The 26,304-nt window shown below is 44.5% G+C and overlaps 1 protein-coding gene across 1 annotated transcript in view; it reads left to right on the top strand.

The window, feature by feature from the left end:
- Positions 1 to 26,304, top strand: part of COL27A1 (collagen type XXVII alpha 1 chain) — a 321,471-nt gene that overhangs the window by 139,802 nt on the left and 155,365 nt on the right. The window contains exons 17-26 of the mRNA XM_083158983.1: positions 2,012 to 2,065; positions 2,846 to 2,899; positions 4,371 to 4,424; positions 11,225 to 11,278; positions 11,550 to 11,603; positions 12,609 to 12,653; positions 14,693 to 14,746; positions 17,338 to 17,382; positions 19,738 to 19,791; positions 22,246 to 22,299. Coding sequence (XP_083015109.1) covers positions 2,012 to 2,065; positions 2,846 to 2,899; positions 4,371 to 4,424; positions 11,225 to 11,278; positions 11,550 to 11,603; positions 12,609 to 12,653; positions 14,693 to 14,746; positions 17,338 to 17,382; positions 19,738 to 19,791; positions 22,246 to 22,299 — 522 coding nt within the window. The remainder of the gene's footprint in view (positions 1 to 2,011; positions 2,066 to 2,845; positions 2,900 to 4,370; positions 4,425 to 11,224; positions 11,279 to 11,549; positions 11,604 to 12,608; positions 12,654 to 14,692; positions 14,747 to 17,337; positions 17,383 to 19,737; positions 19,792 to 22,245; positions 22,300 to 26,304) is intronic.

Genomic DNA, 26,304 nt, shown 5'->3' with positions numbered 1-26,304 from the left:
CCGCCCACCTCCCGGCATCAGTAATCGGCCGCCCACCCTCCCAGCTTCACCGACCACCCTCCTGGCACATGTAAGTAAATATGCGGGGCGGCCGGGGTGGGTTTTTAATTAGGGAAGCCATTCCCAGGATCCCAGGACTCCCGGGATCGGGAATTTTTCAATCCCGAATTCCGGGATTGAAAAAAATGCTCCAGGATTGGAAACCCTAGTTCCGAGGAAACCCTCGTCATCATAGCTCACCTCCTGTACACACAAGAATAACCGTTTTAAAAGGCCCCCATGCAATATGGGTTGATTTAACCCGATTCTGATGGATCAGGCTTAGAAATCTGGTGAAATTGGCCAAAATTGCATGTGTTTGAAATCCCATCTGATTTGATGCACGGTCCCATGCAGATCGGAGTTTGTTGTTAGACCTGCTTTCACATTTTCCTCCAGTTCAGACCCCCTCCTGCTAGTGGGGAATTGGGTCACATGTGATACATCAGATGTCAAGGGATAGCATGCGATCCTTCCACCTGGAAATATGCCAGAGGGGTCGAGGGGTATTGGATGGCCATACACTGCTGCATTAGTGTATTGCCACCTTTAAGATCCGCTGGAAATATATATGGGCTGTACAGTGTACCGCTCTGCCAGCGTCCAGTATGTAGGCAAGTAGTGGAGGATAGCATGAGAAAAAGGGAATGGCAAAGAGGTCTTCTTTGGGCTGTACAGTATATCCGTTTGCTGTACACACAATGACCATGTGCACCTTTTCTTTAGCATTATTGCATGTTTCATGTGCAGTGCGGCTGACTGGGCAACATCATTAGCGACCACACACACGAGAGATTTGCCCGATATGATGTTAAGTTTCAGATGCAAACGACATATCAGGCCAACATCACTCAAATGTGTGTTCCAGGCTTAACTCTTCTGATGATTTACAAAAGAAATAACAATAAAGACTAGAGAGCGCAGGAAACACACATTTAAAAGAATTTATATAGATAATAGAATAATGCACACAAGTAACATCAATAAAAAATACACATACATATAGATATAATAATCACAATTAATAAGATGTAAAAAAAAAAAATTGCTTTTGAATGGCATGGTGGTCAGTGCTTAACATTGCCACCTCACTGCGCTAGGGTCATGTTTTTGATTCCACCCAGGGCCACATCTGCAGTTTGTATGTTCTTCCTCTGCCTTCACTGTGCCTAGGTCACAAGTACCTTAATGTTCAAATAGTTTATTATAGTGCTGACCAGGAAGCTTGCCAACACCAGTATAAATTCTATATTAAATTGCCTGCCTTTCAGGACCTCAGGAGAAGTTAAAGGAGTTTCCAATTTACAGTTCGTCAGTACATTAATTGTAAATTAAAGAGCACTGTGTAAGGTGTTTTGGTATTTAATAAAAGGAATTCTTGGATCGTTGTGAACAAAACAAAATCTCCAGTTACACTTTGCTAATGAGTGTGGGCGAAATTGTTTATTTTAAATCAAAAACATACTTTTGTTAATTCTGGTGATAAAATGTGTTTTTAATAGCCTGCATTAAAGTCTCCCTTCCTCTTGCTTTCCCTTTACCCCTCTCACGCGGTCTCCCTCTCTCCCCTCTTTCTCTGTCCCCCTTTCCCCATCCCTTCTCTTTTTAAACCCCCCTCAATCTTTCTGTATGTTTCTCTTTACCTCCTTGCCTAATCACAGCTGAGAAACTATAGCCTTATGTATGGTCATTGTCTTGGTGCCGTATGGTGCACAATCAGACCCCAACCCCGGTGTGTGTCCTATTGGCCAAGCCAGTAGAGAGACATCTCTGTAGCCTTCAGACAGCCACTGAAATGGACTAGGCCACTTGGGACGTGGTACACCCATTATTTTGCCAATGGTCGGTAAAACACAAGGGTTCACGTGTTATATTGCTTTCTGTCTCCATTTGACGTTACCAGCAGGATCTCATATTTTTGTATGCAATGTCACTTTCCACCTTTTAACACATTTTGATAATATGCACTTAGGGCGTTCAGGGATTTCCAGGGATACCCGGAGATATTGGATTTCAAGGTGACAAGGTGAGAATTCATATTTCTCTGCATTTGATATGATATAATAAGTGCGTGGGATGTTACTGCTGATGGACGTAATGGCTATACGGCACTCAATATGCAGTAAGGCACATACAATAATGTCCATAATGATCACAAACCTAAATTGACCTTTCGGCTTATGCCATTTATCTAGCACAGTCTTGGTTGCTTGGGCAAATTCTCCACTTTATCTTTCTGCTATACTTAACACATCACTCTAAGAGAGTTTGGAAACTATAACATGTTTGGTTCCAGATCAACCATGACAGCTGAATGCTACGTGCTTGAGTACTGGTGCATCCCAAGTAAACCTTGAAAGGCTTCCTCTGTGTAATTCCTATTTGTTGGGCTTCCTAGCAGTAAATCTGTGGCAAAGAATTTGCATTGATATGGAAGCCATCCCGCCCACCTATTTAAATCTCCTGTGGTCCAATCAGGGAGTGTTAAGGGCGAGGAAAGCATTTACTATATTGATAATATTGGAAGCCCAGGTCTTCCATTTTGTTCAACCATTCTGAGACTGTAAATAGGTCATGTGATGCTCTGCATCAATATGTGGGCTGCACACTGGTCACGGCTATCCTACAAACCAGTTCAGAGGGCCCTGTAGGTAATTTTGCACTGGAGCTGTAGCTATGTCATCTTACAGTATAGCTGAGCCAAAGCAAATCAGCCAAATCTATTGTACGCTTATTCGTTTTTCACTCCTAAAGTTTCAGGTGAGAGATCCTATAATTCCGCTGACTTCTCCTGTCTTTATTGTAGGGCGGGCAGGGTCTCCCTGGACCACCGGGGACTCGTGGGAAGACGGGACCTGTGGTAAGATCTGCTTTCTTACTCTTGGAAGGTTTCAAATTGTCCTTATATTACCTTTTTTCTTTCTTGCTCCTTTTAATGCAGTCCACATTATTGCATTGCACAACTCTGCACTAGGCTTCCATTCCTGGCCCAACGTTGAATAGAAACCACTGAACTTCTTGTAATTTTTTCCGACGTCTTGTTAGAATAAACACTGCAAAACCGAATAAGAAATCTTCATTAAACTGACGCTGCAGAGGAGTATTTCGCCAGTAAATAAAATCTAATGGCCACTTATTGTCACATGTTTGGTTGGGTTATTGTATATATGATACACTAAGAACTCTGCCAGATGGAAAGTGAGATAGATGTATTGCTGTCATCTCCCTGGATTTTATTTTCATTTGTAATGGCACTGTCCCTTCTTTAGTCTCATGCAACAGTGGAAAGACTCCCCAGCTGTGGTGGAACTACATGTCCCAGAACCCCCAGGCAGAGGCTGGGACATGTTGTCCCACAACCGTTGTAGAGTCACGGGTTGCTTGTGCTGGGTCTAGAAAAAGGTCTGGAAATGGAAACAGAACCCTGTTTCCTACAAAGCTGATTTGTAAATTACAGCATGTGACCCCATTTCAGCCAATCAGATAACAGATTTTCTATTTCTAGAACAGTTTAATAAAGTGCAAATTTGGTTGGTTATAATGGGTACAACACAGTTGATAATAAGTTCCCTTCCATAATCGTAGTTCATTATTGTATTTAGGGGCAGATGCATTAAGCCTGGTGAAGAGATAAAGTGGAAGGTGATAACGCACCGGCCAATCAACTCCTAACTGTAATTTTTTTTAACATAGCTGATTGACTGATGCGTTATCACCTTCTTCTTTTATCGGTACTTATGTAGTATCTGGGCGTCCGATTTAGAAATCGGATCGGATCGCATCGCATGCGACCAAATCGTATGCGATGCGATGGTCAAGATTTTTCCATAGGATTCAATGTTAAAATGGTCTGAGTCCATTTTAACATAGAATTCAATGGGAAAAAGGGGTCCTTTTCCTTTCCCCACTATCCAAGTGGGCATGGAGTTGGATATAAACCTGTGGCGAGCGTAGCGAGCCACCGAGCCCGAAGCGTGGCGAGCGTACACAGAATACTTTTTAAGAAATATGCGTCCCCTCGCGGGGCTCGCTTCGCTCGCCATGCTTCGGGCTCGGTGGCTCGCTGTGCTCGCCACGCTATATAAAATCAACTCTATGCCCACTTGGATAGTGGGGAAATGAACAGGACCTTCTTAACATTGAATCCTATGCAAAATCGAATCGCATCGCATCTGATTGTATGCCTTAAGGTAAGGCATACAATCACAAAATCGGCAGCCCAGATACTACATAAGTACCCTTTTATCTCCACTTTATTTCTTCATCAGGCTTAATACATCTGCCCCCTAAAAAGAAACTGCAACGGTTTTACAAGGTATTGTGTTTTGTAGGGTAAACCGGGAGACAAAGGATTTGCTGGTTTGCCAGGTCCTCCAGGGCCAGAGGTATGTTATTTCCATTGTTGTCCTGTCTTATAGTAACACAAGTCAATGACATGTAGAAAAAATGGGGCTCAAGGGGGAGGGGGGGATAGAAATGTCCTGTAACCTATAGCAACTGGTTAGATTCTGCACCGCCTGGTGGCTAGTAGGTTACAGCTAAGATGTAGGTTCAATTTCAGATGGGCTGTTGCTATAGGCAACCAATCCGATTATATCTATTATCCTCTAGAAGGTGCTAAAAATGAATCTGATTGGTTGCTATGAGCAACATCCCATCTTCTTAGTAAATAAATCCCATAGTGTCAGTGCTCTGGGTTTTGTGTCATTGCACTGATTACCTCTTCGGACACACACCCGGCATATCTGAGGAATTGTGGCATTCCCTGATGTGAGAATCAGGCATACAAATCCGCTTCATTGTATTTATTATTTATTTTGCATTACTGCTTTCCTGCACAATGGGGCAGATTAATTTATACTGGGACCTGTCCTGACACTGCCAAGGGCGAATACATCTTGAAATAAACTTGGCAGCTTGAAAAGTTATGTGCAGAAAAGAAGGCCGTAAAGTAGGTAAATTGTCTGCAGTTTCTAAATGAACCCGATTGTAGTCTGATATACAGCCCACAATATGGCTGCCTCCAATCACAGGTGCCTATTCCAATAGCATCCATAGAGATTGCAAATGCCCCTTCAGTACAAGTTCTGTGATGGTACGGAATGTATATCCATTACAAATTTGGCTTATTCATATATATATATATATTTTTAGAGGAGGGTGGGGTGGGTTAATATGTTACAGTAAATGCAGCACTCCAGTGGCTGAATAATGTCTGCTAGTCTTATTGCAAATTAATTGTATTGAAAATGATTGCCGCATAAACAGTCCTTTGTAAAGGTCAGTAATGCTGGTACTACGGGTTTGGTATGGGATGCCGGTACTCGGAATACTGACAGCAACATCCTGGTGCACAGAATCTTGGCACCTGCTAAGTAAATATTCTAACCCTCTTCTGCTATTCCCCCCCCTCACCCTCTGTACCTGCAGCCTAACCCTCCCTTCCACAGCCTAACCCTAACCCACCTCATTCACAGCCTAACCCTCCCTGCAGACTAACCCTTTCTGTACTCCCTTAGTGCCTAGCCCGAACCCACCTATAATACCGAATTGCCTTTTCCCCCACCTCCTAACCCTAACCAGTCCTGGTATTCTTACGTTCGAGGTGCCGACAGTCGGCATTGTGAGTGGCCGCAGAGTTCTGTCGCCAGTCTTCTGTCCATTGTATGAATTCCAGCGTCGATATTAATGACTGTTGGCATCCATAACACTGGTATTTCCAATGCATCCTGTTAATTCACCCAATTGTTAGATTACAGTGTAATATGTTTAGCATGAGATACTACCAAGCGGAAACAATCTCTTATTAAACATAAAGGGAGATAGTATTCTAGTGTGAAGATAATGCGAGTTTTCATCCAGCGACTGGTGGAAGGTAGAGAAAACACCTCTGACGCCACAAGCTGGCCGGCCGGCCGATTCCATTGTGCAGGGAGTGGGCCCGGGAACAGTCAGTGCAATGGAAGATGTTTAATGCAGAGTAATTACATTTTATGGTGAGACTGGAACACTTCTAGTGGAGTATGGCCTGAATCCACTCAAGGTGTTTATTTTGAATCTGTCAGTGACATCAGACTAGTACGTTGTGACATTGAGTCATTGGATCTGTGGGGATTGCTGTTTGCATCTCTGCTAAACCTCTTGCCCCGTACACTGTTGGGTAATGTAGCGTAGGCCCGTCGGCAGCCAGCGGACTATAAAACGTATTCTTGTACTTTGTCCACACTGCCGAGCCAGAAATTGTTAGATCATGGCCTTGGCAGGTTGCTCGATGCTGTGTACATTGAAATTGGAAGTCATTCTTTACTGAAATCTTCTGTTACAAGTGAATGATGTCTGCTCTCGCTGAATTCATATTTTCACATTGCTTTTAGCAGAATAATTAAGATGAATTCTTCTCGTGCATTAACCTACTTGGCATCTTTTCACAGTGAGTTCCTGGAACACTTAATTGTTGAACAGAGAGAATCTGAGCTCATCTTTTGTGATGGTCTCTGTGGATCTGCAACGTTCACCTAAATGTATCTATTTACTTGATGCGCTTACAAGTGTTTTCATTGTTAATGCTAATACAATACAGTTATGCTTATAACACCCCAGCATTAATATTCGATTAGACCAATCCCATCCAATATATAGTTGAATAGATGTTGGTTACTTCTGAATATAAGTTACTAATAATTGTAGATTTATGGCACTGTTCCTGGAAGATAGGGACTGTTGGCAGATATGGTTGCTATTTCCGACAGGTAAAATAGCAGCTGCCGCCTATTTAATGATGCCGTTTCCAACAGCATTGAAGGTGGATTCCAATAAAATGGCCGTGGATTGCCGAAGTTAAATTCGTATTTCGACAATCTGCAGCTGTTTTTGTCAACACACCCACTTTTCAACACTCGACAGGCGGAACATTGAATTCTGTCAGTCGAGCAGAGGGAAAACGGCCCGGGATTCCGACTGTCTGGATGTTCCGACAGTCGTAATCCCGGATTGAATATCACCCTAAGAACTTTTTGGGCTGATGACCTATATGGAAGAAATAAATGTCTAGTTGTAAACCCTATGTAGGATTCTCCAGATTCGTGTCAAACAGGCTTCATACCCTACCAAATCTAATTTAAAGAAAAGAAAATAGACTGAGTTAAATAGACTTTATAGCAAATCCTTAATTTTAACAATTTATATTATAATTTCTTCTTTCGTGTATGTGAAACTAATGAATGTTTTAATACTTCCTCTCACACTTCATCATCTCTCTAGCAGGCCAACTTCACTCTCCCATTATACATAAACAGAGGGCATATAAACACCCATTGCCTGATTCCGATTTGGGCCCGATTTGGGGCCTAATTCAGATCTGCTGCTAATTTTTGGAGCCCTGCGATCAGGTATAAACTGCCCCACCAGAGTGAAATCCCACCGCCCTGTGCAAGCCTGTGATTTGTTTAGCTCACCATTTACTGATTTCTCCCAGTGTGTGCAGTCTGTAGCACAAGACATATATTCGTCAGCGCTTGTGTTTTCCCTGACCCCCCTCCCCAAATTAAAAAAATAATAATCCACTTTTCACCCTTTAAACGGCGCCTTCCTTTCAATCAACTTGGATTGCAAGTTAATACTGACCAGCATAATCTGTAGAATTAATCAATTGAACAATTCCCTATTCAAAATCTCTCTGCACATGTTAAACCTGCACCACCTGCAGTGGGACATGTGTTTCTTTTTTTTTGGTCCTGCACTATACGGTCTGCTGTGCAATCTTTGTAATTTTGGCCAATTTGCACGTCCATCCTATATTCATATAAATAGAAGTGTACGATGCCCCCAAATGGCATGAGACTTAATCACTGACAGACTGATGCCGCCCCTGCAGCCTGTGTCACAGGCCCCGTTTGCGCATGTGCAGAATGGGTCCTGAGCATGGACACAGTATCGATAAATGCTACTAGTGCAGTCCAATGTGTGTTAGGATTGAGCCATTGTTTATGAGAATAAAGCCTATGGGTCAAATGTAATAGGGTGTGAGATTTGGGGCCAGTTAACTTTTTTTTTAAGCGGCAATAATTTACCTGCCAAAAATTATCCTGTATTTGCAGTATAAATGATTGCCGCTTTAATAAAAAGCTTTGCACTTTCTGATTCTCACACCTGATTATAGATTACACTTTAACAGAACATGTACAGATCAATCCAGTCTTTTTCAAATGGAAAATGTCATGGACAAGCCTTGCAAGTAGGATGCAGCAACGGAAGGAAAATGTAAACTGAGTGCATATACCAGCTGTTGGGGAAGGGAAAAAAAAGAACATTATTAGGCAGAATGACTTCCAGGAAGCATGACATCATCTCATAATGGTACAGAACAAGACCAGCTAATAATACAGTAGGATTACACGTGGAAGACCTATTCCAACAGGTTCAAATAGCCCTCATAGCACAAGACAGAAAGCCCAGAGAAGCCGAGTCACTATGGAATTCAGTTATCAATGGACTTGGAAGCAAAATGAGATGTGTCCCTTCCTCAGAACTGTATGCTTGGAATGGGATCATGGATTGACAGTAACTAGGTCGACTTGCATGAAGGTGGACATGGGTTAGGTCGACATGGGGAAGGTCGACTGTGAAAAGGTGGACATGGGTTTTTTTCACCTTTTTTTTTGTCCTGAATTTTGACACAGTTGACATGGACACTGAAACGTAGCACCGCATCCCCTCGCATGGCTCGCTGCACTCACCAGGCTTCAGACACACTATTTTATTCTCCGACCACGCCCCAGTGGATGGTAGGGCATGAAATATCTCCTGTCGGCACATGTTGCCTAAAAAAATAAATAAATGGAAAACCCCATGTCGACCTTTTGACTGTTGACCTCCCCATGTCGACCTAATGACCTGTCGACCTTCAGTCATGTTGACCTTTATGCAAGTTGACATTTCGACCTTCATGCATGTCGACCTAGTGGTGTCGTCCTATTTGCTGTTGACCTAGTTACTGGAGACCCAGTATGCTTGCAGCCAGAGATATCCCAAATACTTATCCTGCATTACATATGACATTGTAATCATCTGTAGATGTTGAGAGGATGAGTTAGGGACAGATGCATCAAAAAAGTGATAAAATGGAGAGTGATAAACAACCAGCCAATCAGCTCCTACCTGCTATGTTGCAGGCTGGGTTTGAAAAATGGCAGATAGAAGCTGGTTGTTTATCACTCTCCACTTTTTAAAGCTTGATGCATCCTTCAGTGAGCAGAAGAGGGGATATGAATTGTGATAATGTAAGGGCAGACTTATAATGGGAAGCAAAAATATTTAAAGATTTAAAAAGTGTTTCTGCTTTATTGATCATGTGCTGGAACTTTAGTGCAAAACTACTCGGCGAGTAACAAGGTGGGAACATTGTAGCAATTTAACTCAGGGGCGTAACTATAGCACCGCAGCCCCCGCCACCGCGGGGGGTCGCTGTGCATGTGGGGGCGCCGGGGGCTGAGGTGCTATAGTTAACCCCCCCTCCAATCCCCCGCAGACTTACGTTTCTCGCTGGTCCCGGCGGCTCCGTTCTTCTGATGAGGACCAAAATGGCCGCCCCCATATAGCACACTGTTCTCTGAAACTGTCTGCTGTATGGGGGCGGCCATTTTCAGCAGAAGAACGGAGCCGCCGGGACCAGCGCGATAGGTAAGACTGCGGGGGAGGGGGTTAGCATGGGCGGCGAGGCGACGGGGGGGATGTGTGGTGGGTGCTTGACGGGGCGGCGGCAGGGGGTGGGTATGGGCGCCCCCCCCCCCCCTAACGGCGGGGGGGGGGGCGCCCAAAACGTAGCTACGCCACTGATTTAACTGTGTTTCTTGTTTCAACTTTAGCATGGAGCTACCCCAATCAGTAATCCAAGGGAGGAAGACCGGACTACTGTCTACTGTCCATAGTTAATTAATTCCTTAATGAGGGCATCATAAAACTTTATTGCAGTGTTCAGTTTATTAAAACTTTCACCCCCACTGTAGATATGGGATACGGTCACTAGGTCTACAAGCATTTGGTCAACATGCAGGAAGGTCGACATGTGGAAGGTTTACAGTCAAAAGAACGACATGTGCCGACAGGCGGTATTCCATGCCCTACCATCCACTAGGGCGTGGTGGGAGAATAAAATAATGTCCCAAGTGTAGCTAGGCCCCGTGCCTGAAGCATGGCAAGCACAGCGAGCCCCCTGAGGGGATGCGGTGCTACGTTTTAGTGTACATCTCGACTGTGTCGAAATTCAAGACAAAAAATGAGAAAAACCCCATGTCGACCTTCCCCATGTTGACCTAATGTTTGTGTCAACTTAATGACCCATGTCGACCTAATGTTTGTCGACCAACTTGCTGTCTATCCATTGATCCCAACCCAGGGATACTTGCACTCAGGGAGGAGTAGCTCCCTGTATAGACAGTGTGATTAAGCCTGAGGACATGAATATTACACAAGGGTATGGGTGATTGGGTTAACCCAATGTAGGTCGACAGACCTGACAACTTAAATAGGTAGACATGGCTAAGTTCAACACAATCATTAGGTCGACAATGGGAAGGTCAACATGAGGTTTCCCCAAGTTTTTTTTTTTTTTTACCTGAATGTCGACATAGCTGTCATGGACACCATCATTGTGTACCGTGTCCCCTCACGTGGCTTGCTGCACTCACCATGAATCAGGCATACTCTTCTATTCTCCCTCCACACCCTAGTGGATGGAAGGGCATGAAATACAATCTGTCGGCACATGTCGGCTAAAAAAAACCTGTTGATTGTCGACCTTGCCATTATCAACCTGATGCATGTGTCGACCTTCCAACCATGTGGACCCTAGCCATGTCGACCTATTTTAGATGGTGCAGGCAAGTCCAACCTCCAACTCTGATCCGGTGCACACGGGTCCACGCATCAGATGTGATTTCACCCGATTTGTCAGATTTGGGTGAAATCTCCCCATTTCGCATAAGTGTATGAGGGCCTTCATTTCAACAATATTGTACATCACAATAAGCAGATCTTTGCCATGGATATAAAGAGCTGTATCTTGAAAGTAGTGTGTGGCAGCTATATTGTGTTCAGACAGATGGCCTTTCACAGCTATATATGTTGTAGTTGGAGAGCGCTGCCCCCATCATACAGCTGTTGTGATCTTTTTTGTTTTTATTTCCAGGGTTTTCCTGGGGACATTGGGCCTCCAGGACAAAATGGGCCGGAAGGTTTAAAGGTGAGATTTCCTGAACACCCCCCATACCTTGGTTGGTTGGTATCTTGGTCCCAAGCTGCCAGTTAAGAAAATCAAAACAAAAAGCTAACATGATATTCCTGGAGATTGTACTGGCAAAGCCCACATCTCTGCTATTTGTATTGAGGCCTCTCCAAAACTCTCTCTTCCATGTAATTGATGTTGGATGTCATCCCACGGCAGTATTGCATTGGCGCATAGTGATGTAGCCTTCTTTTTTATGAGCCCCTCATTCTATTCATTGATTTTGCAGGGGAAACCAGGAGCCAGAGGATTCCCGGGGCCCAGAGGACAGCCTGGACTTGAAGTGAGTCATTCTTACTGGTAATGTTCATCCACAGAGAACAACAAGATTTCTAGAATACAGGTCCCTGTTATTGTTTATACCGGGGAAGACTAGCTGGCAGACCTCTCCTTCCAGGAAGTCCGGGGTAAATCCAGTTTGAAGCTGCAGTTGCACTTTTGTTGCATGGTATACAACGTGTCAGATTTTAAAAGTGCCGACAGATTAGATTAACTAATTCTGAAATTGCTTGTTTGCTCCTAACCCTAATTGAGGCCCATTTATCGTAAACCATGTGTGGTTTACTCTGCATGAGGTGGCCTCATGTTTTTTTTTTATAAAGGACAGCACTGAACTACGTTATATAAGCTTATAATATAGGGGCCTTATTCATGCTGCACCAAAAGATGCCTCAGCAGATCACCATAGCAACCTTCACTTGCAACATTGGCCATCTGAGTACCGTAGCCAAGGCCAGTGTATCTGCATTGTAAGTCCCAGACACTGGACTCGCCACTCACAGAAAACGAGGCAGACACTTCTCCAAATGTGAGTCGGAGGTGCTTTGCCCAAATCACTCTGTACACTAGTTTGGGGTCCATGCAATAAAAGCTACACCCCAAAAAAATAAATGCATGTTGACTTTTTAACGATGTTGACCATTTGGGTCCGACCTTGACACTGTCGACCTTTTGAATGTTGACCTTAAGTCCCCCATAAACTAGGGTGACTTTTCTGAAGTCTCCCGTTATCCCCTCCTTGAACTGTTTTGGATCCTCCCGAGGCGGCAGGACTGCATATGTTACACCCTAAGCAATTATTTTACATATGATGTGTCGTATGCAATCCCAGACACGCCTGCTGAGACTCGATAAATCTATTGTGCAGTAGGCGCTCTCTTCAGGCTCCAGTGCAATGCGCACCGGACCGATCATATCATCGGACCGGAGGTCAACAACATGCGAATTGGATGTTTTTTCAAGGATCGGTGTAACCTAATTTCTAACTTGTCATTTTGTTTCCCGTTAGGGCGATGAGGGACCTATAGGCCCACCAGGAACTCCAGGACCTGAGGTATAAATTTTAGACCTGTTAAATCTAATTTTGCTCAATTAGGTTTTTTTTTTTCTAATATGCTTTTTTATTAGTAGACATCAGCAGGAAATGAAGCATTTCCCTTGTAAATGTTGTTCTAGCCTAGCATAGAACAGCAACGCCACCTACACGAGGTAACAGCGGCCAGGCGGCAGTCAGAGGAGCAGTTATTTATAGGGTGGGAATAAGAGCCGCTTTATGTCTGCAGCAATGCTGTCACCTCACACTGAATGCTGGTTATAACAGGGTGTTGCACTTGTGACTGTTACGTAGGTCCCATTGCAGACCTGACCATCCCCTGGTCCTGGTGGTTTGCCCCTCCTGCTGTCACTGCTCTGTCACTCTTCTTTCTTGGCTTGCTAACAGTCCATCTTTCATTGCATTTTTCAAGTCAGTGAATTATTTCTGGTAAATAAGGTTTTAAATTAATATAAGCCCTGTAGATTTAAAGTGCCCCAGCTCCGGTACTGCGCCCCATTGCCCAGTAGCATCACAACTGAATATCCGAGAATGAACATGATGGGATATTCATTCCTCTGCATGCTTTTCAATGCTTATGAGTTCTGACTTTACACACAGATCATCTGTTCCGTAGGTCAGATATCTGCTTTCCGTAGTCAGTAGTGTATTAGATTGCTTACTGTTTTTATTTGGTTGCTTAAGCTCATGGGGTGTATTCTATATGTGGCGATAATTCCCGTCAGGGAAAATATCATCACCCACTTATTCAATGCTGCTGATAATGATAGCATTGAAGGCTGTTTTGTCGGAATCGGTCGCGGATTGTTGAATTCATGGCAATTTCCAAACAAGGCATGGCAGTTTCTGACAATTTATGGACTTTCCGACACTTGACAGTCAGGACATTTGAATTCCGACTGTCAGATCAGAGGAAAAACATCCAGGGTCCCGACTGTCTGGAAATTCCAACAGTCGGAATCCCAGTTTGAATACCCCTCCATGTGTGCTTTTGGTACCATATTAAATGATGGGGTTATACATGGACTGAAGCTGGTCACACTTTTTGAAGTTACTGGATCTGTGGTAAATGTTACCACACAGGAATGACATGTAACTCTGCAGTAATCATTCTGTAATTTGGATAAATGTCTAGGCTGCCGATGTACTAAGCTTTGGAGAGTTGTAGAGAGAGAGAGAAAAACTACAAACCAATTAGCTCCTAACTCATTTTTCCAGCAGCCTATAAGATGACATTTAGGAGCTGATTGGCGGGTACTTCTTTCTCCACTTTATCACTATCCAATTCTCATACCCCTAATTCAGATGAGACTACAATTAAGTTGGTCAGCCAATATGATCATAACACCATATCTTGTTCTCACCTAAACTGTCAGATTGGCTTGTGGTGTTGGTGCAGTCGTTGATACATCTTACTTTATTACAGAAGTGCATTTATACAGTTAGAATTCTGTATTATGCACTATTTGCAGAAAACTGTTGCTGGTGTATAACTACCTCAATGTCTACGTGTGGGGGTGGCCATTTTGTGGGCTCAACCAATATTGATGAGAATGCAGGCCCATCCATTAGCTAATGACCAGTGACATCAGTAAGACACCTCATGACAAGTATTAATGAGACACTGTTTTAGAATGAATGGATATGCCACAGTTTCAAGCCCACAAACTTGCTGCTTACATTTCCCAATGAGGGAAATAGCGACGGGGCCCTTTTCAATGCTGTCTTCCCTGACACCATTGAACAGGGATCTAAGCAGAACGGGCCTGACTTTACCAGCAGTCGGGCCCGTTCCCTTGAGAACGGCAGGGAATTGTCGAACTCCCGGCCGCAGCTCGACAATTTCCTTGCTGTTTCTCACGGCCACTTCCCCTTTCCGGCCCTCAGCAGCCGGGACATTGAATCTTGCCAAGAAAGGGACCACGTCACAGGTGTCGGGCTAGCTAGTTGTGATGCTGGATTGAATACCCCCTATGTGTAGATTATACAATATATCTAATAATCCCAAGTGAAATTCTTCTCATCCTCTGCTTTTTTAGGGGTATCCAGGCAGAAAGGGGTTCCCCGGTATACTGGGTGCAGAAGGACCAAAGGTAAGAGGACACTTGTATGTTTTGCATCCAATGTTTAATAGGATAGATGTGTCATCGTAAGAAAAATTTCTAGTAAATCTTTGTGTTTTAACCATTTTTGCTGGCACTGTGTAATTCAGTTTCTTTTGTTTGGCGCACATTGTTAGTCTGGGAGCTTAGCAGACCTGGCAAGTCCTCCTGGCGTTATTCAAGGGTGTAGAGAAATGCCACAAACTGGCTCCGATTTTTACACATCCTATTTCCATATGTACGACATATAAATCCTAAAGATCACTTTCAGCTCACACCGACAAATTTTAGCAAACTGATATAAACACCATAAAAACCAGGGTCGGATTAAAGCAGCTCCAGGCTTCTGTTTTACACAGGCCAATCTAATGCTGCCCATGAATCCAAGCCTTGTGCTCTGCTCCAATTTTTTATTTTCTATTTTTACAGAAATACGCTGATTTATTTTTTTTGTTTCGCTTTTTACATTTGTTCGTTTTAAAACAATTGACCAATGCCAGTGGAGAAGTAATCCATGGCAACCAATCAGCTGCTACATATAATTTTATAGAATGCACTTGATAAAGATTCTGTCAAAGCTGATTGGTTCCCATGGGCAGCTTTTCTACTGGCTTACTTCAGGGTTGCCCACTTTAATATTCTCCTCTCCGGGAGAAGCCTGGAGAGGAAAGTTTCAGCAGCTGCTCGGGGGGGCTGGGCTTGAGCGTGACGTCACTGACCCCCGCCCCCATGATGTTAAACAGGGGAATTTGCACATCTCTGTGGAGGGGATGGGGCTAAAATGACGCGATTTTGCCATTTTAGCTCCGCCCCCTCCTCTGAGACCCACGGATTGCGGCATTTAAATGCTGCGATCAAGGGGGGGGGAAGCGGGGGGTCCCCCCTGAATCCGGGAGGGTTGCCCACCATTCAGGGGGGCCGGGAGGGGGACCCGATTTTCGGGAGACTCCCGGCCATTCCGGGAGGGTAGGCAACCCTGGCTTACTCAGGGCCGATGCAAGGCACCGGAGCGCCCCAGGCGAGTCGGGGTGGGGGCGCCCCGGTGCCGGGGGGGGGGTACCTGTCCTGCAGCGCTGTGTATTTAAATCTGGCGGCGGGGGTCCCTGCAGTCCATTAGAAATCACGAGCGCTATCCGCCGGGCTATGCGGAAGCGCTTCTAGTGTGAAAACACTGGCAGCACGCTGATTGGCTGAGATCAGCGTGCGCCGTGCTTATCAGAGTTTTCACACTAGAAGCGCTTCCGCATAGCCCGGCGGATAGCGCTCGTGATTTCTAATGGACTGCAGGGACCCCCGCTGCCTCCGCCGCCAGATTTAAATACACAGCGCCGTAGGACAGGTACCCGGGCGGCACAAAATGCCGCCCTCCAGTGGCCGGCGCCCTAGGCAAATGCCTAGATTTGCCTAGTGGTGGCGCCGGCCCTGGGCTTACTTCTCCACTCTTTTAACTGCTTCATTAATAGACCACAAAGGCAGGTGAAGTAAGACTACAGCTGCCCATTCAATTAGTCATTTGGCAGTGGTTTACATAAAAACATATACATTTTGACGGCATTTAAGAAGCGCTTGGCCCATTTAGTCTGCCCATGTACCAGTGGCGTAACTACTGTAAGGCAGCCCCAACTGCCGCTTGGGGGAGCAAGCCACAGTGTGGTCTATGTGGGCGCCAGCACCCGCTGGATGCACTGACATGCTGCTGCCTGCCACTGCCCACTGGCTGAGCACCCGAGGCGAGTCAGCTGCAGCGCGGGTGCGGCCAAGGCAGAGACGACAAATCCCCCCCCACTGATTCAATTGACTGTACACAGAACCAGCTATAGGCTACTGTGAACAGGATGGCCGTGCTGGGGCGACCTGGGATTCGTCGGAGCCAAGGGAATCAGCAGTGCTGGTTTCTCTTCCTCTCTCCTGCTTCAGCTTCTCCGTTATGCGTGTGACATCATCACGTCAAACACTGGGTGAACACGCTGGAGAGGAGCCCGGGGGCGGTGCCACAAACTTTTTGGCAGGGGGGAGCAAAATTTAGAGTTACGCCACTGCCATGTAAACTTCCACACTGCTCTCCAGCTGTTGTGAAACTACACATCCCAGCATGCCCTGCAACACTTTTAGATTTTCTAATAGCAAAACAGTGGCAATGCATGCTGGGACTTGCCAATGCATGCTGGAGAGACACAAGTCGGCCAGGCCCGCACTAGGATTCTTATCGCTATGGGCAACAGTCCATCTTCAAAAGGATTCCCATCTAAGTTTAATAAACCCTTGTGTGTTTGTCACTCATCCTTCGTACTAAAATACCATGTATCTGGTCAGCAAATGTTGGAAGTAGCAACTTTTTTTTAATGCAGTATTAGGTGATGGAGCTATTTCCTGATCAGAAAAATCTTGATGAATTGCGTTGCGTTAATGTACAAATAGACCAGACTGCAGGTTCTTTGCAGAGCACCTGATCTGAAGTTCTCCCTCTCAGGCATGACCGGTCCTTCTTTTATTTCTTACCACTTGGGCTTGTGTGCAGAAGGATGTGAGTTACTAATCTATAACACTGCTTTATAGTGACCTGTCTATTTCTATTCCTCCAGGGTGAGCCAGGAAACACAGGAAGAGCCGGGAAGATTGGCGAACAGGTGCTGCACATTTCTACTGATGGAAAATAAGTTTAAAATGGCCGCAATCTTTCTCTCCAAAGCCACATTGAGCGACGCTCTTTCTCTGTGCACTGACACTAGGCCACACTGCTACACTCTCCCTTTACATACTGACACAAGGCCCATTGCACCGCACTGACACTAGGCCAAGCTGAGAGTGTTGGGATCATTTGGTTGACAAGCATTAGGTCGACATGGATTTAAGTCGACCGTCATTAGGTTGACAAGGTCTAGGTTGACAGTCAAAAAGTCGACATGGGGTTTTTCACAGTAGTTTTTTTTTACCCGAATGTCGACATGGACATAGTTTCAAGTTTACAGGATCCCCTGGCTTCGCTCGCAATGCTTCGGGTACAGTGCCTCGCTGCGCTTGGCACACTATTTTATTCTCCGACCACACCCTGGTGGATGATAGGGCATGAAATACCGCCTTTCGCACATGTCGGCTCAAAAAACGGTGAAAAAACCCATGTCGACCTTTTGACTGATGACATAGACACTGTCGACCTAGTGCTCGTGTTGAACTAATGACCTGTTGACCTTGACCCATGTCGACCTAATGCTTGTCGACCATCATGCTGTAGACCAAATGACCATATCCCCACTGAGATGAACTTTCCCTCTCTGCACTGACCTTTTGACTGACGACCTAGACACTGTCCACCTAATGCTTGTGTCGACCTAATGATGTGTCGACCTTGACCCATGTTGACCTAATGCTTGTCGACCATCATGCTGTAGACCAAATGACGTATCCCCACACTAGGCCACATTGGGCTGCACTCTTCCTTTCTACACTAACACAAGGCCTCACTGGCCACTCTCCCTCTCCACACTGAAACAAGGCCCATTGGGCCGCACTCTCCACTGACACAAGGCCCATTGGGCCACATTCTCCCTCTTCATACTGACACAATCTATAATATGAATGAATAATACTTTTTGGAAATAGCTGCTGCTCTTCACATGTTTGGGAGGCTCCCAGTTATGTTGCTTTGGTGGAGACAGGAAGCGTTTTTTACTATAGACTGCTCCTGTCCACGACTGGCTTAGAGCCACTGTGTCCCGGGCCAGAATAGCTCCAGAACACAAGGCCTTTGTCATGCTGTTATATAATCTGGATTCATTATTACATGCTCCCAAATCCCATCCAATATTTACACATCGCTGCAAGAACCCAGCAAGACAGAAACCATTAACCCAGCCGCCAATAGCAATATTCCGATCTTTACTTTCAAAATATCTTCATGCTAAGTCAATTTTTTATTTTACTTCTGGAAAACTACTTTATGAGGAATTTTTTTTCCTCCCCAGTAAAATATCCTCCCCCGGCTTACTTTAGACATATAATTAATACCCAAGTTACCTCTAACTGGATCGGCATGAGCAATAGACTGATACATGTTGTGGTTGGAAAATAGAAAACAAATCTATACATTTATAGAACAGTAGCCGGCTCTGTCTGATTCAGGGTTCCATCTCCGGCTATATAATGTAAGTTTTTCTTACATATAATGTATAATACATGCTTATAGAATTATGGATTAGCAATATTATTCCCTCAGAGATATCGATGTAGCCACTCCAGATTCCTTTTAAAACTGAACGGAGTCTACAAACAGTGAAGGCAGCCATGTAATGGGCGGATTATTATTCATGAGGGAATAGAGTTGTAGCTTCTTATTGCATTGCATGACTTGGGTCAACCCACAAAATGGCCGCTATTCTGATTCGCTCGGAAAGGCACAATCACTCTCTAATGGACAAAACCATATGCACTGCAGGTGGGCCTGATGTAACATGTGCAGAGAGTGTTAGATTTGGGTGTTTTATTGTGTCTGTGCAGGGTAAATACTGACTGCTTTATTTTTATCCTGAAATATAGATATCAGTTTGAAGTACCCAAATCTAACTCTCTTTGCACATGTTACATCAGCCCCACCTGCAGTGCATATGGTATTGTCCATCAGAGAGTGATTGTGCCTTTCCAAGTAAATCAGAATAACCCCCGATAGTGAAGTACTAGTGTAATTATTGGTTTGACTCACAAAATGGCCTCCACTGTATATGGAAAACAGACACACATTGGGAATTATTTTGTGCCTTTAATTTTTCACGGTAGGACAGGTAAGGGAAACCCTTTGTGTGTGGTGATAGGTGTCTACATTAGGCATAAGGAGATTATTATGGAGCACAGAATACTGACATATTGGAGATGAGTGACATTTATATTATTTTTGTATATTGCACAGGATATTGGCAAAAAGGACATTCTTCTCAGGTGTATATACATTATAAATGGTATCAAAACATTAAATTTTATTTTTAATTTAGGGTCTTCCAGGATTTGTTGGTCCTGTGGGGGAGACAGGAATTCCGGGTGAAAAGGTAAGCGTAACGATGTAAAGTCTGAGAATAGCTCAGGTAGCCCCAAACTGATTATTATCTTCTGATTATTTTATCCAAATTAACTACATAATCATTATAATTCCTTGTAGTAATCAAGGGCCAGAGATTATTCAAATGGTCACGGGTCAGTGCTAAATCTTTTAAAGTAGCCCTCGACGGCTCGCTAGAAGTTCCACCAGTTTGTAGATGGGCGCACATTTGCCCCAACTGACCTATGGAGTTATTATTATTATAATTTTATTTATAAGGCGCCACAAGTGTTTCGCAGCGCCGTACAAAGGAACAATACAGGGAGACAAAGCTTGGCATAACATTGAATAAATAACAAAAATACAGTACATATAAAGAGCGCCACAGATCAATACACATTACAGCTTAAATGTAAGTAGTGAGGACCCAATCAACATACAACTAGAGGCTTGAGGCCAATGATGGAGATGAGTATGCAGACGAAGATGGTCACTGAGTGTTGGAGTATAGGAGAGCTGTGAGTGAAATGTGAAGAGAAGAGGGCTTTGACAACAGGAGGGAAGAGGGCCCTACTCGGAGGAGCTTACAATCTAGTAAATAGAGTTGGGCAGAGTGAGGGCATCTACTGCCGAGCTTGAAATATACTGGGGTAAATCTACTTAAATAGGAGTTCTGTTTAAGATGGAATGATACCCATAGCAACCAATCAGATTCTACCTCTTATTTAGCACCTTCTAGAAGATCATTGAATCTGATTGGTTGCTATGGGCAACATCCCATCTTCAATAGAACGCCCATCTTAGTAAATTTAGCCAACTGTGTCTAGATTGTTTAACTGAGATGTATAGTGGGGTATTCAATCCCAAATCCAACTGTCGGACGTTGCAGAGAGTCGGATTCATGGCTGTTTTCGACCCATTCCGACTGTAACTCGACAGTCTGTATTTAATGTTCTGACTGTCGAGTTTCGGAAAGGCCGGGTTTGGTCGGAAACGGACACTAAATTGGCAGATTGAATAACCCCCTTAGATGGAGAGCGCCATTGTTTATGGTCATTTTACAAATGGTCTGGATTCTTAGCAATCTGAATAGAGTGTTTCTATTTGCACCTTGCCCAATTTAAAACAAATTTTCAAATGCACAGACGTGCTAAAGTTACATGAAGGTGACCATTTGATATATATGTATTTGATGGCTTCTTGTTTGTATTTTTTTCAATGTTTTGATTGAAACATTTCAATACATAATACTTGATTTGAAGAAAAAAAAGTTTGCATAAAGGTGGACATGGTGTTGCAGTTACACCTTTGCACAAGTAGTAAATTTACGGTACTTGTTTCCTAGCATGGCGCCCGTCGTAGGTGATCGCATACCTTAACTTAAGGTATGCGATGGATGCGACCGACGCGATTTTAGAGCTTATTTTAGCCTTTTCCCCGACAATGAAAAAATCGCGTCCATCGCATGCCTTAAGTTAAGGCATGCGATGCGACCGATGCGATGGACTCGATTTTACATAGGGAACAATGTTAAATGGGCCAATGGACCCGATTTTTCATTGTATACCCACCCTTATGGGTATTTTACATGAGAAATGGCCCCCCATTGTTAACGCCACCCCACGATGAACGCCAACCCGAAGCGTGGCGAGCGGCGGCGGTACGCGTCCTCTGGCCTTTTCATACCCCCACTATCCACGTCGGCGTGGAGTCGATTTTATATAGTGTGGTGAGCGCAGCGAGCCACCGAGCCCAAAGCGTGGCAAGCGCAGTGAGTCCCCTGGCGCTTCAGGCTCGGTGGCTCGCTGCACTCGCCACACTATATGATATCAACTCCACGCCGACGTGGATAGTGGGGGTATGAAAAGGTAGGAGGACTGGTCGGAGGGTTGGCATTCACCGTGGGGTGGCGTTAACAATGGGGGGCATTTGACCCATCAGGGTTGGGAAACAATAAAAATTGGGGTCTGGGGGGCATTTAACATTGGGGCCAATGTAAAATCGGGTCTCAGGGACCATTTTACATTGATTTCAATGTAAAAATTACGTGCATCGAATGCGATTTGGTTGCATGCGATGCGATCAACGCAATTTTTGGGGTCCCGATGGATACAATTTTTATCGCTGGCGCTGTGCTAGGAAACAAGTACCAAATTCACTAAATCTTTTCAAATGAAAAAAGAGGGGGTGTTACCCTTAGCAACAGATTATGTCTATCATTTTGTAGGTGAAATGAGCATGTTATGGGCACCATCACCTCTTTAATTTTTGGATGCTTTAGTAAATTTACCCCTTGATTTCTTAACAAACCTAGGAGCAATTTCTAAGCTATGCCACCCTGCGCTATACAGGATAAAATCGCCAATACAACACGTTTTTTTAAATGTATATATATTTAATTTATATATTGAAGTGCGAAAACTTATGGTTATATAAAAGTTATTCATTCATTTGTCTTTTGTAGGGCGATCGTGGCAGTATCGGGGCTCCAGGACCCCCAGGAGACAAGGGATCAATGGTAGGGATTGATTTTGCACCCCTAGCATGCATATGGGTGTTTGGAGAAAGGCTGCATTGTAGAAGACAGCCTGGAAATAGCTTGTTTATGCACAGTACAGTATGCAGTTACATAGGTCATGGAATTTACCCAAAGCTTTGATATTCATAGGCACAGAAATGAGTGTACCCCAGGCCCCCACCAGACGGAAGCCAGGGTATGATCTTGACTGAGAATGTATAAAATTGGAAGCTAAAGTACTTGTGCCATATACAGTATCAGTTGTTTTGTAATCTCTTTCTGGTACAAGGTAAAGCACAGATTAGAAGGAATTCCCCTTAATTCTAACGGTGAATGGGAGTACATTAAAGCTGTCTGCATACTGTCTTGTTTGCCAGTTTAATATCGGTAAGGTTTGCATATAGTAACCACAAGTGCCTGCTGATGGACTCACGTGTCTTTTGAGCTCTCAGCTCCCGCCTGTCATTCTCTCCCTTCGTTAGCCATGTGCTTGACGCTCTCGGAGAGAGTGTCTCTCTGTATGTGTGTTTGCATAGATCTTGCCTCGTGTGTTTAGCTTTCTCTGTTTTCTTTAGGGGAGTGTATTTTTCTAGTGCGGTTATTTACCAGTATGCCCTGATGTGTGCACTCTGTATATTAGTGGGACTTCTGTTTACCGTAATTACCCTGACTTTTCCCCCCCGCCCAGTCTGTTTATGTGCGTTTGAACCAGGTATTTCCTGCGTGCACAAGGCATCCACTGAAATGCACTATTTAAAGGTCCTTCTTTAAAAGCCTTGGATGAGCCACAGGGCATGTTAACCAAGAGGCAGGCCACTGGATCGCTGCAGTGAATGAGTTCATTTTACAGAATAGCCTTACTGTCCCACCAGGACCGGCATTGTCAGAGGTGCACGTCCTAGTAGGGCAAATAGAAGGTTTAGCTCATTTCATCCTTGAAAGTTAATATTCGGTAAGAGATTAGAAGAATGATTTTAAACCAGGTCGATGTAAAGCTAATGTAGATGGCAATTTTGATGCATAAATAACAGAATCAAGGGTTGTAGAGTACTTTCATTTAGTACAATCAAAATGGGATGTGGCCATTGGAATTGGAACAGTTAATCGCTGCCATGTATGTATCTGCTTGCACTTTAATGCTTGCCAGTGGCGTAAATTCATCAAAGTTGCCCAGAGGCAAGATAACTACTGGTGCCCTTACACACACACACACACACACACACACACACACACACACACACACACACACACACACCACCTTATACAAATATATGTATGTTACATTTGCACCACATTTATTTTAAACAAATACATTGCTCAGTAGTTATGCTCTGGATTGGAACTTATTACCTGTCTCATTGCAGGCAAACACCTTACTGCTAAAACTATTTGTTTCTGCACTGTAAGTCTGCAGATTCTCACTATGCAGTGTACTAACTTCATATAGCTAGAATTCACATGTATCCTATGCAGGAGCAACTAGCTCAATCAGTAAGGTATCTATTTCTAGTGAAGCAGGTCATGGGTTCTAATACAAGCAGTGACACTTGAAAAATTATATTTAGAATAGAAAGAAGGTGATGTCTGTTGTCCTGCTAGGAGGGGGAGACAGCCATAGAAGTGATATTGAGGAATTAACATTTAGGGGAGGAGAGGTCTCCATTGCCTCCCATAGTTATGCCTCTGATGCTTGCGCTTTAATACAGCATGGTGCATGCATGGGTTAGTGGTGATTAGCAGAGTCAGATTTGGGTGTGGTATATTGTTTCTATGCAGGGTAAATATTGGCTGCTTTAGTCTTACAATTTAGATTTCAGTTGGATCACACCTCAACCAAATCTAACTCTCTCTACACATTACATCTGCCCTACCAGCAGTGCAGCATGGTTTTGTCCATCTTTTGAAGATGTACCATTGTTTCCACAATTTCGCTGCACATAAAGGGGCATACACACGGCGAGATGTTGTGCTGTTTTCTAAGCAACCTGACTATATTGATTAAGGCCCCCATACATTAGGCCGACTTGTGCTAAGGACAAGTCTGACCTGATTGTCCCGGCAGCTCCCTGGGAGGGATCACATGCGATTAGGTACTCCATGCAGAGGCGTAACTATAGCACCGCAGCCCCCGCGGCCGCGGGGGGGAGCTGTGCATGTGTGGGCGCCGGGGGGCTGTGGTGCTATAGTTAGCCCCCTCCCATCTGCCCATCTGCCGCCCGCAGCCTTACCTGACTTTACTGGTGGTCATTCTTCTGCTAGTGAGACGTCGCAGCAGTGTATGGGCACCTTAAGACTTGTTTAGCTAAAGAAAGCGCTGGGACATCCAAGAAGAGATAGCGGATAGACAGCTGGAAATACGATTGAGGAGATCAGAGAAGAGGTCAGGAGTGTATCATCAGCATAGAGGTTAATTTGGAAGTCGAATTAGCTCACTCACCTAGAGATGATGTACTGTATATAGAGAAAAAAGGAGCGGACCAAGAACAGAGCCTTGGAGGATAACTACTGTCAGTGGATGTGCAGGGGAGATGGGGTCATGACAAGAAACAGAGAAGGAGCGGTCAGAGAGGTAGGAAGATAGCCAGGAGAGAGCAGTATCACACAGGTCAAGGGAGTTAAGGATTTGGAGAAGGAGAGGGGTGGTCAGTAGTGTCAAAAGCAGCAGAAAGGTCAAGAAGAATAAGTAGACAGTAGTACCCTTTAGATTTGGCAGCATGAAGATCATTGCAGACTTTTGTGAGAGCAGTTTCAGTGGAGGGGACGGAAGCCAGATTGGAATGGATCATCGTAGTGTGTGTGTTTGCATTAGTACAGTGTGTTTACATTAGTGCAGTGTCTGCATACACCGTGTGTGTGCAGTGTGTGTTTACATTAGTGCAGTGTCTACATACAACATGTGTGCAATGTGTGTGTGTTTACATTAGTACAGTGTGTGTTTGCATTACTACAGTGTGCGCATACAGTATGTTGGTTCAATAGGGTTTGCATTGAGGGATATTGCCTGCAGGCGGCCACATGAACTGCAGACCTTGCTTCCTTCGGGATACGGTCATTTGGTCTACAACAAGTAGGTCAACAAGCATTGGGTCGACACCGGTCTAGGTTGACAGGTCATTAGGTCAACATGGCATGGACGACATGGGGTTTTTCACAGTTTTTTTGAGCCGACATGTGCTGACAGGCGGTATTTCATGCCCTATCATCCACTAGGGCATGGTGGGAGAGTAAAATAGTGTGCCGAGTGTAGCTGTGCACTTAAAAACTGTGTCCATGTCGACAGTGTCAACATTCGGGTAAAGAAAACTGTGAAAAACCCCATTTCGACCTTTTGAATGTTGACCTTGCCCATGTCGACCCAATGCTTGTGTCGACCTAACCCATGTCGACATAGACCCATGTCGACCTTGTTCCATGTTGACCTAGACCCATGTCGACCTAGTCGTGTTGACCCAATGCTTGTTGACCTAGTTGTTGTAGACAAAATGATCCACACCCCTTCCTTTGATGTCACTGCTTGGAGCACAAAGTTTTGGTGAACACGGAGCATGGAATAGGACTACTGCTTTCTATTCTCTTTCACTTGTGCAGCATGTTACACTGTACATCAGGGCTGGGCAACACCGGCCCTCCAGATGTTAATGAACGACACATCCCAGCATGCCTTGCATCAGTTTCAGCATGGCCACATAGCAAAACGAATGCAAAGCATCCTGGGATGTGTAGTTCATTAACATCTGGAGGGCCGGTGTTGCCCAGCCCTGCTGTACATGGTTGCAGCCTGAATTGTGCTCCTGAACATCCATTTTACCCTACTGCTGATTTTCTGTAAAAATAAATAAATGACAGTGCAGGAACGTTTATTGTACCTGCTAAATATAGATGGTATAGACTAAATAAGAGGATGGTGTAGGCTGAGTGTCACTCGTGAAATATCCCGGCTGCTCTCCTGTGTTGGGCTACTTCACTGTTCTGAGTGAGTGACTCATAGTTGACTGCAATCATTAA

The sequence above is a fragment of the Crinia signifera genome, chromosome 9 (genome assembly GCF_055691185.1).
Source record: "Crinia signifera chromosome 9, ASM5569118v1, whole genome shotgun sequence".
Taxonomy (NCBI): Eukaryota; Metazoa; Chordata; class Amphibia; order Anura; family Myobatrachidae; genus Crinia; species Crinia signifera.
Note: the sequence above shows the minus strand (reverse complement) of the source record. Positions and strands in the feature narration are given on the sequence as shown.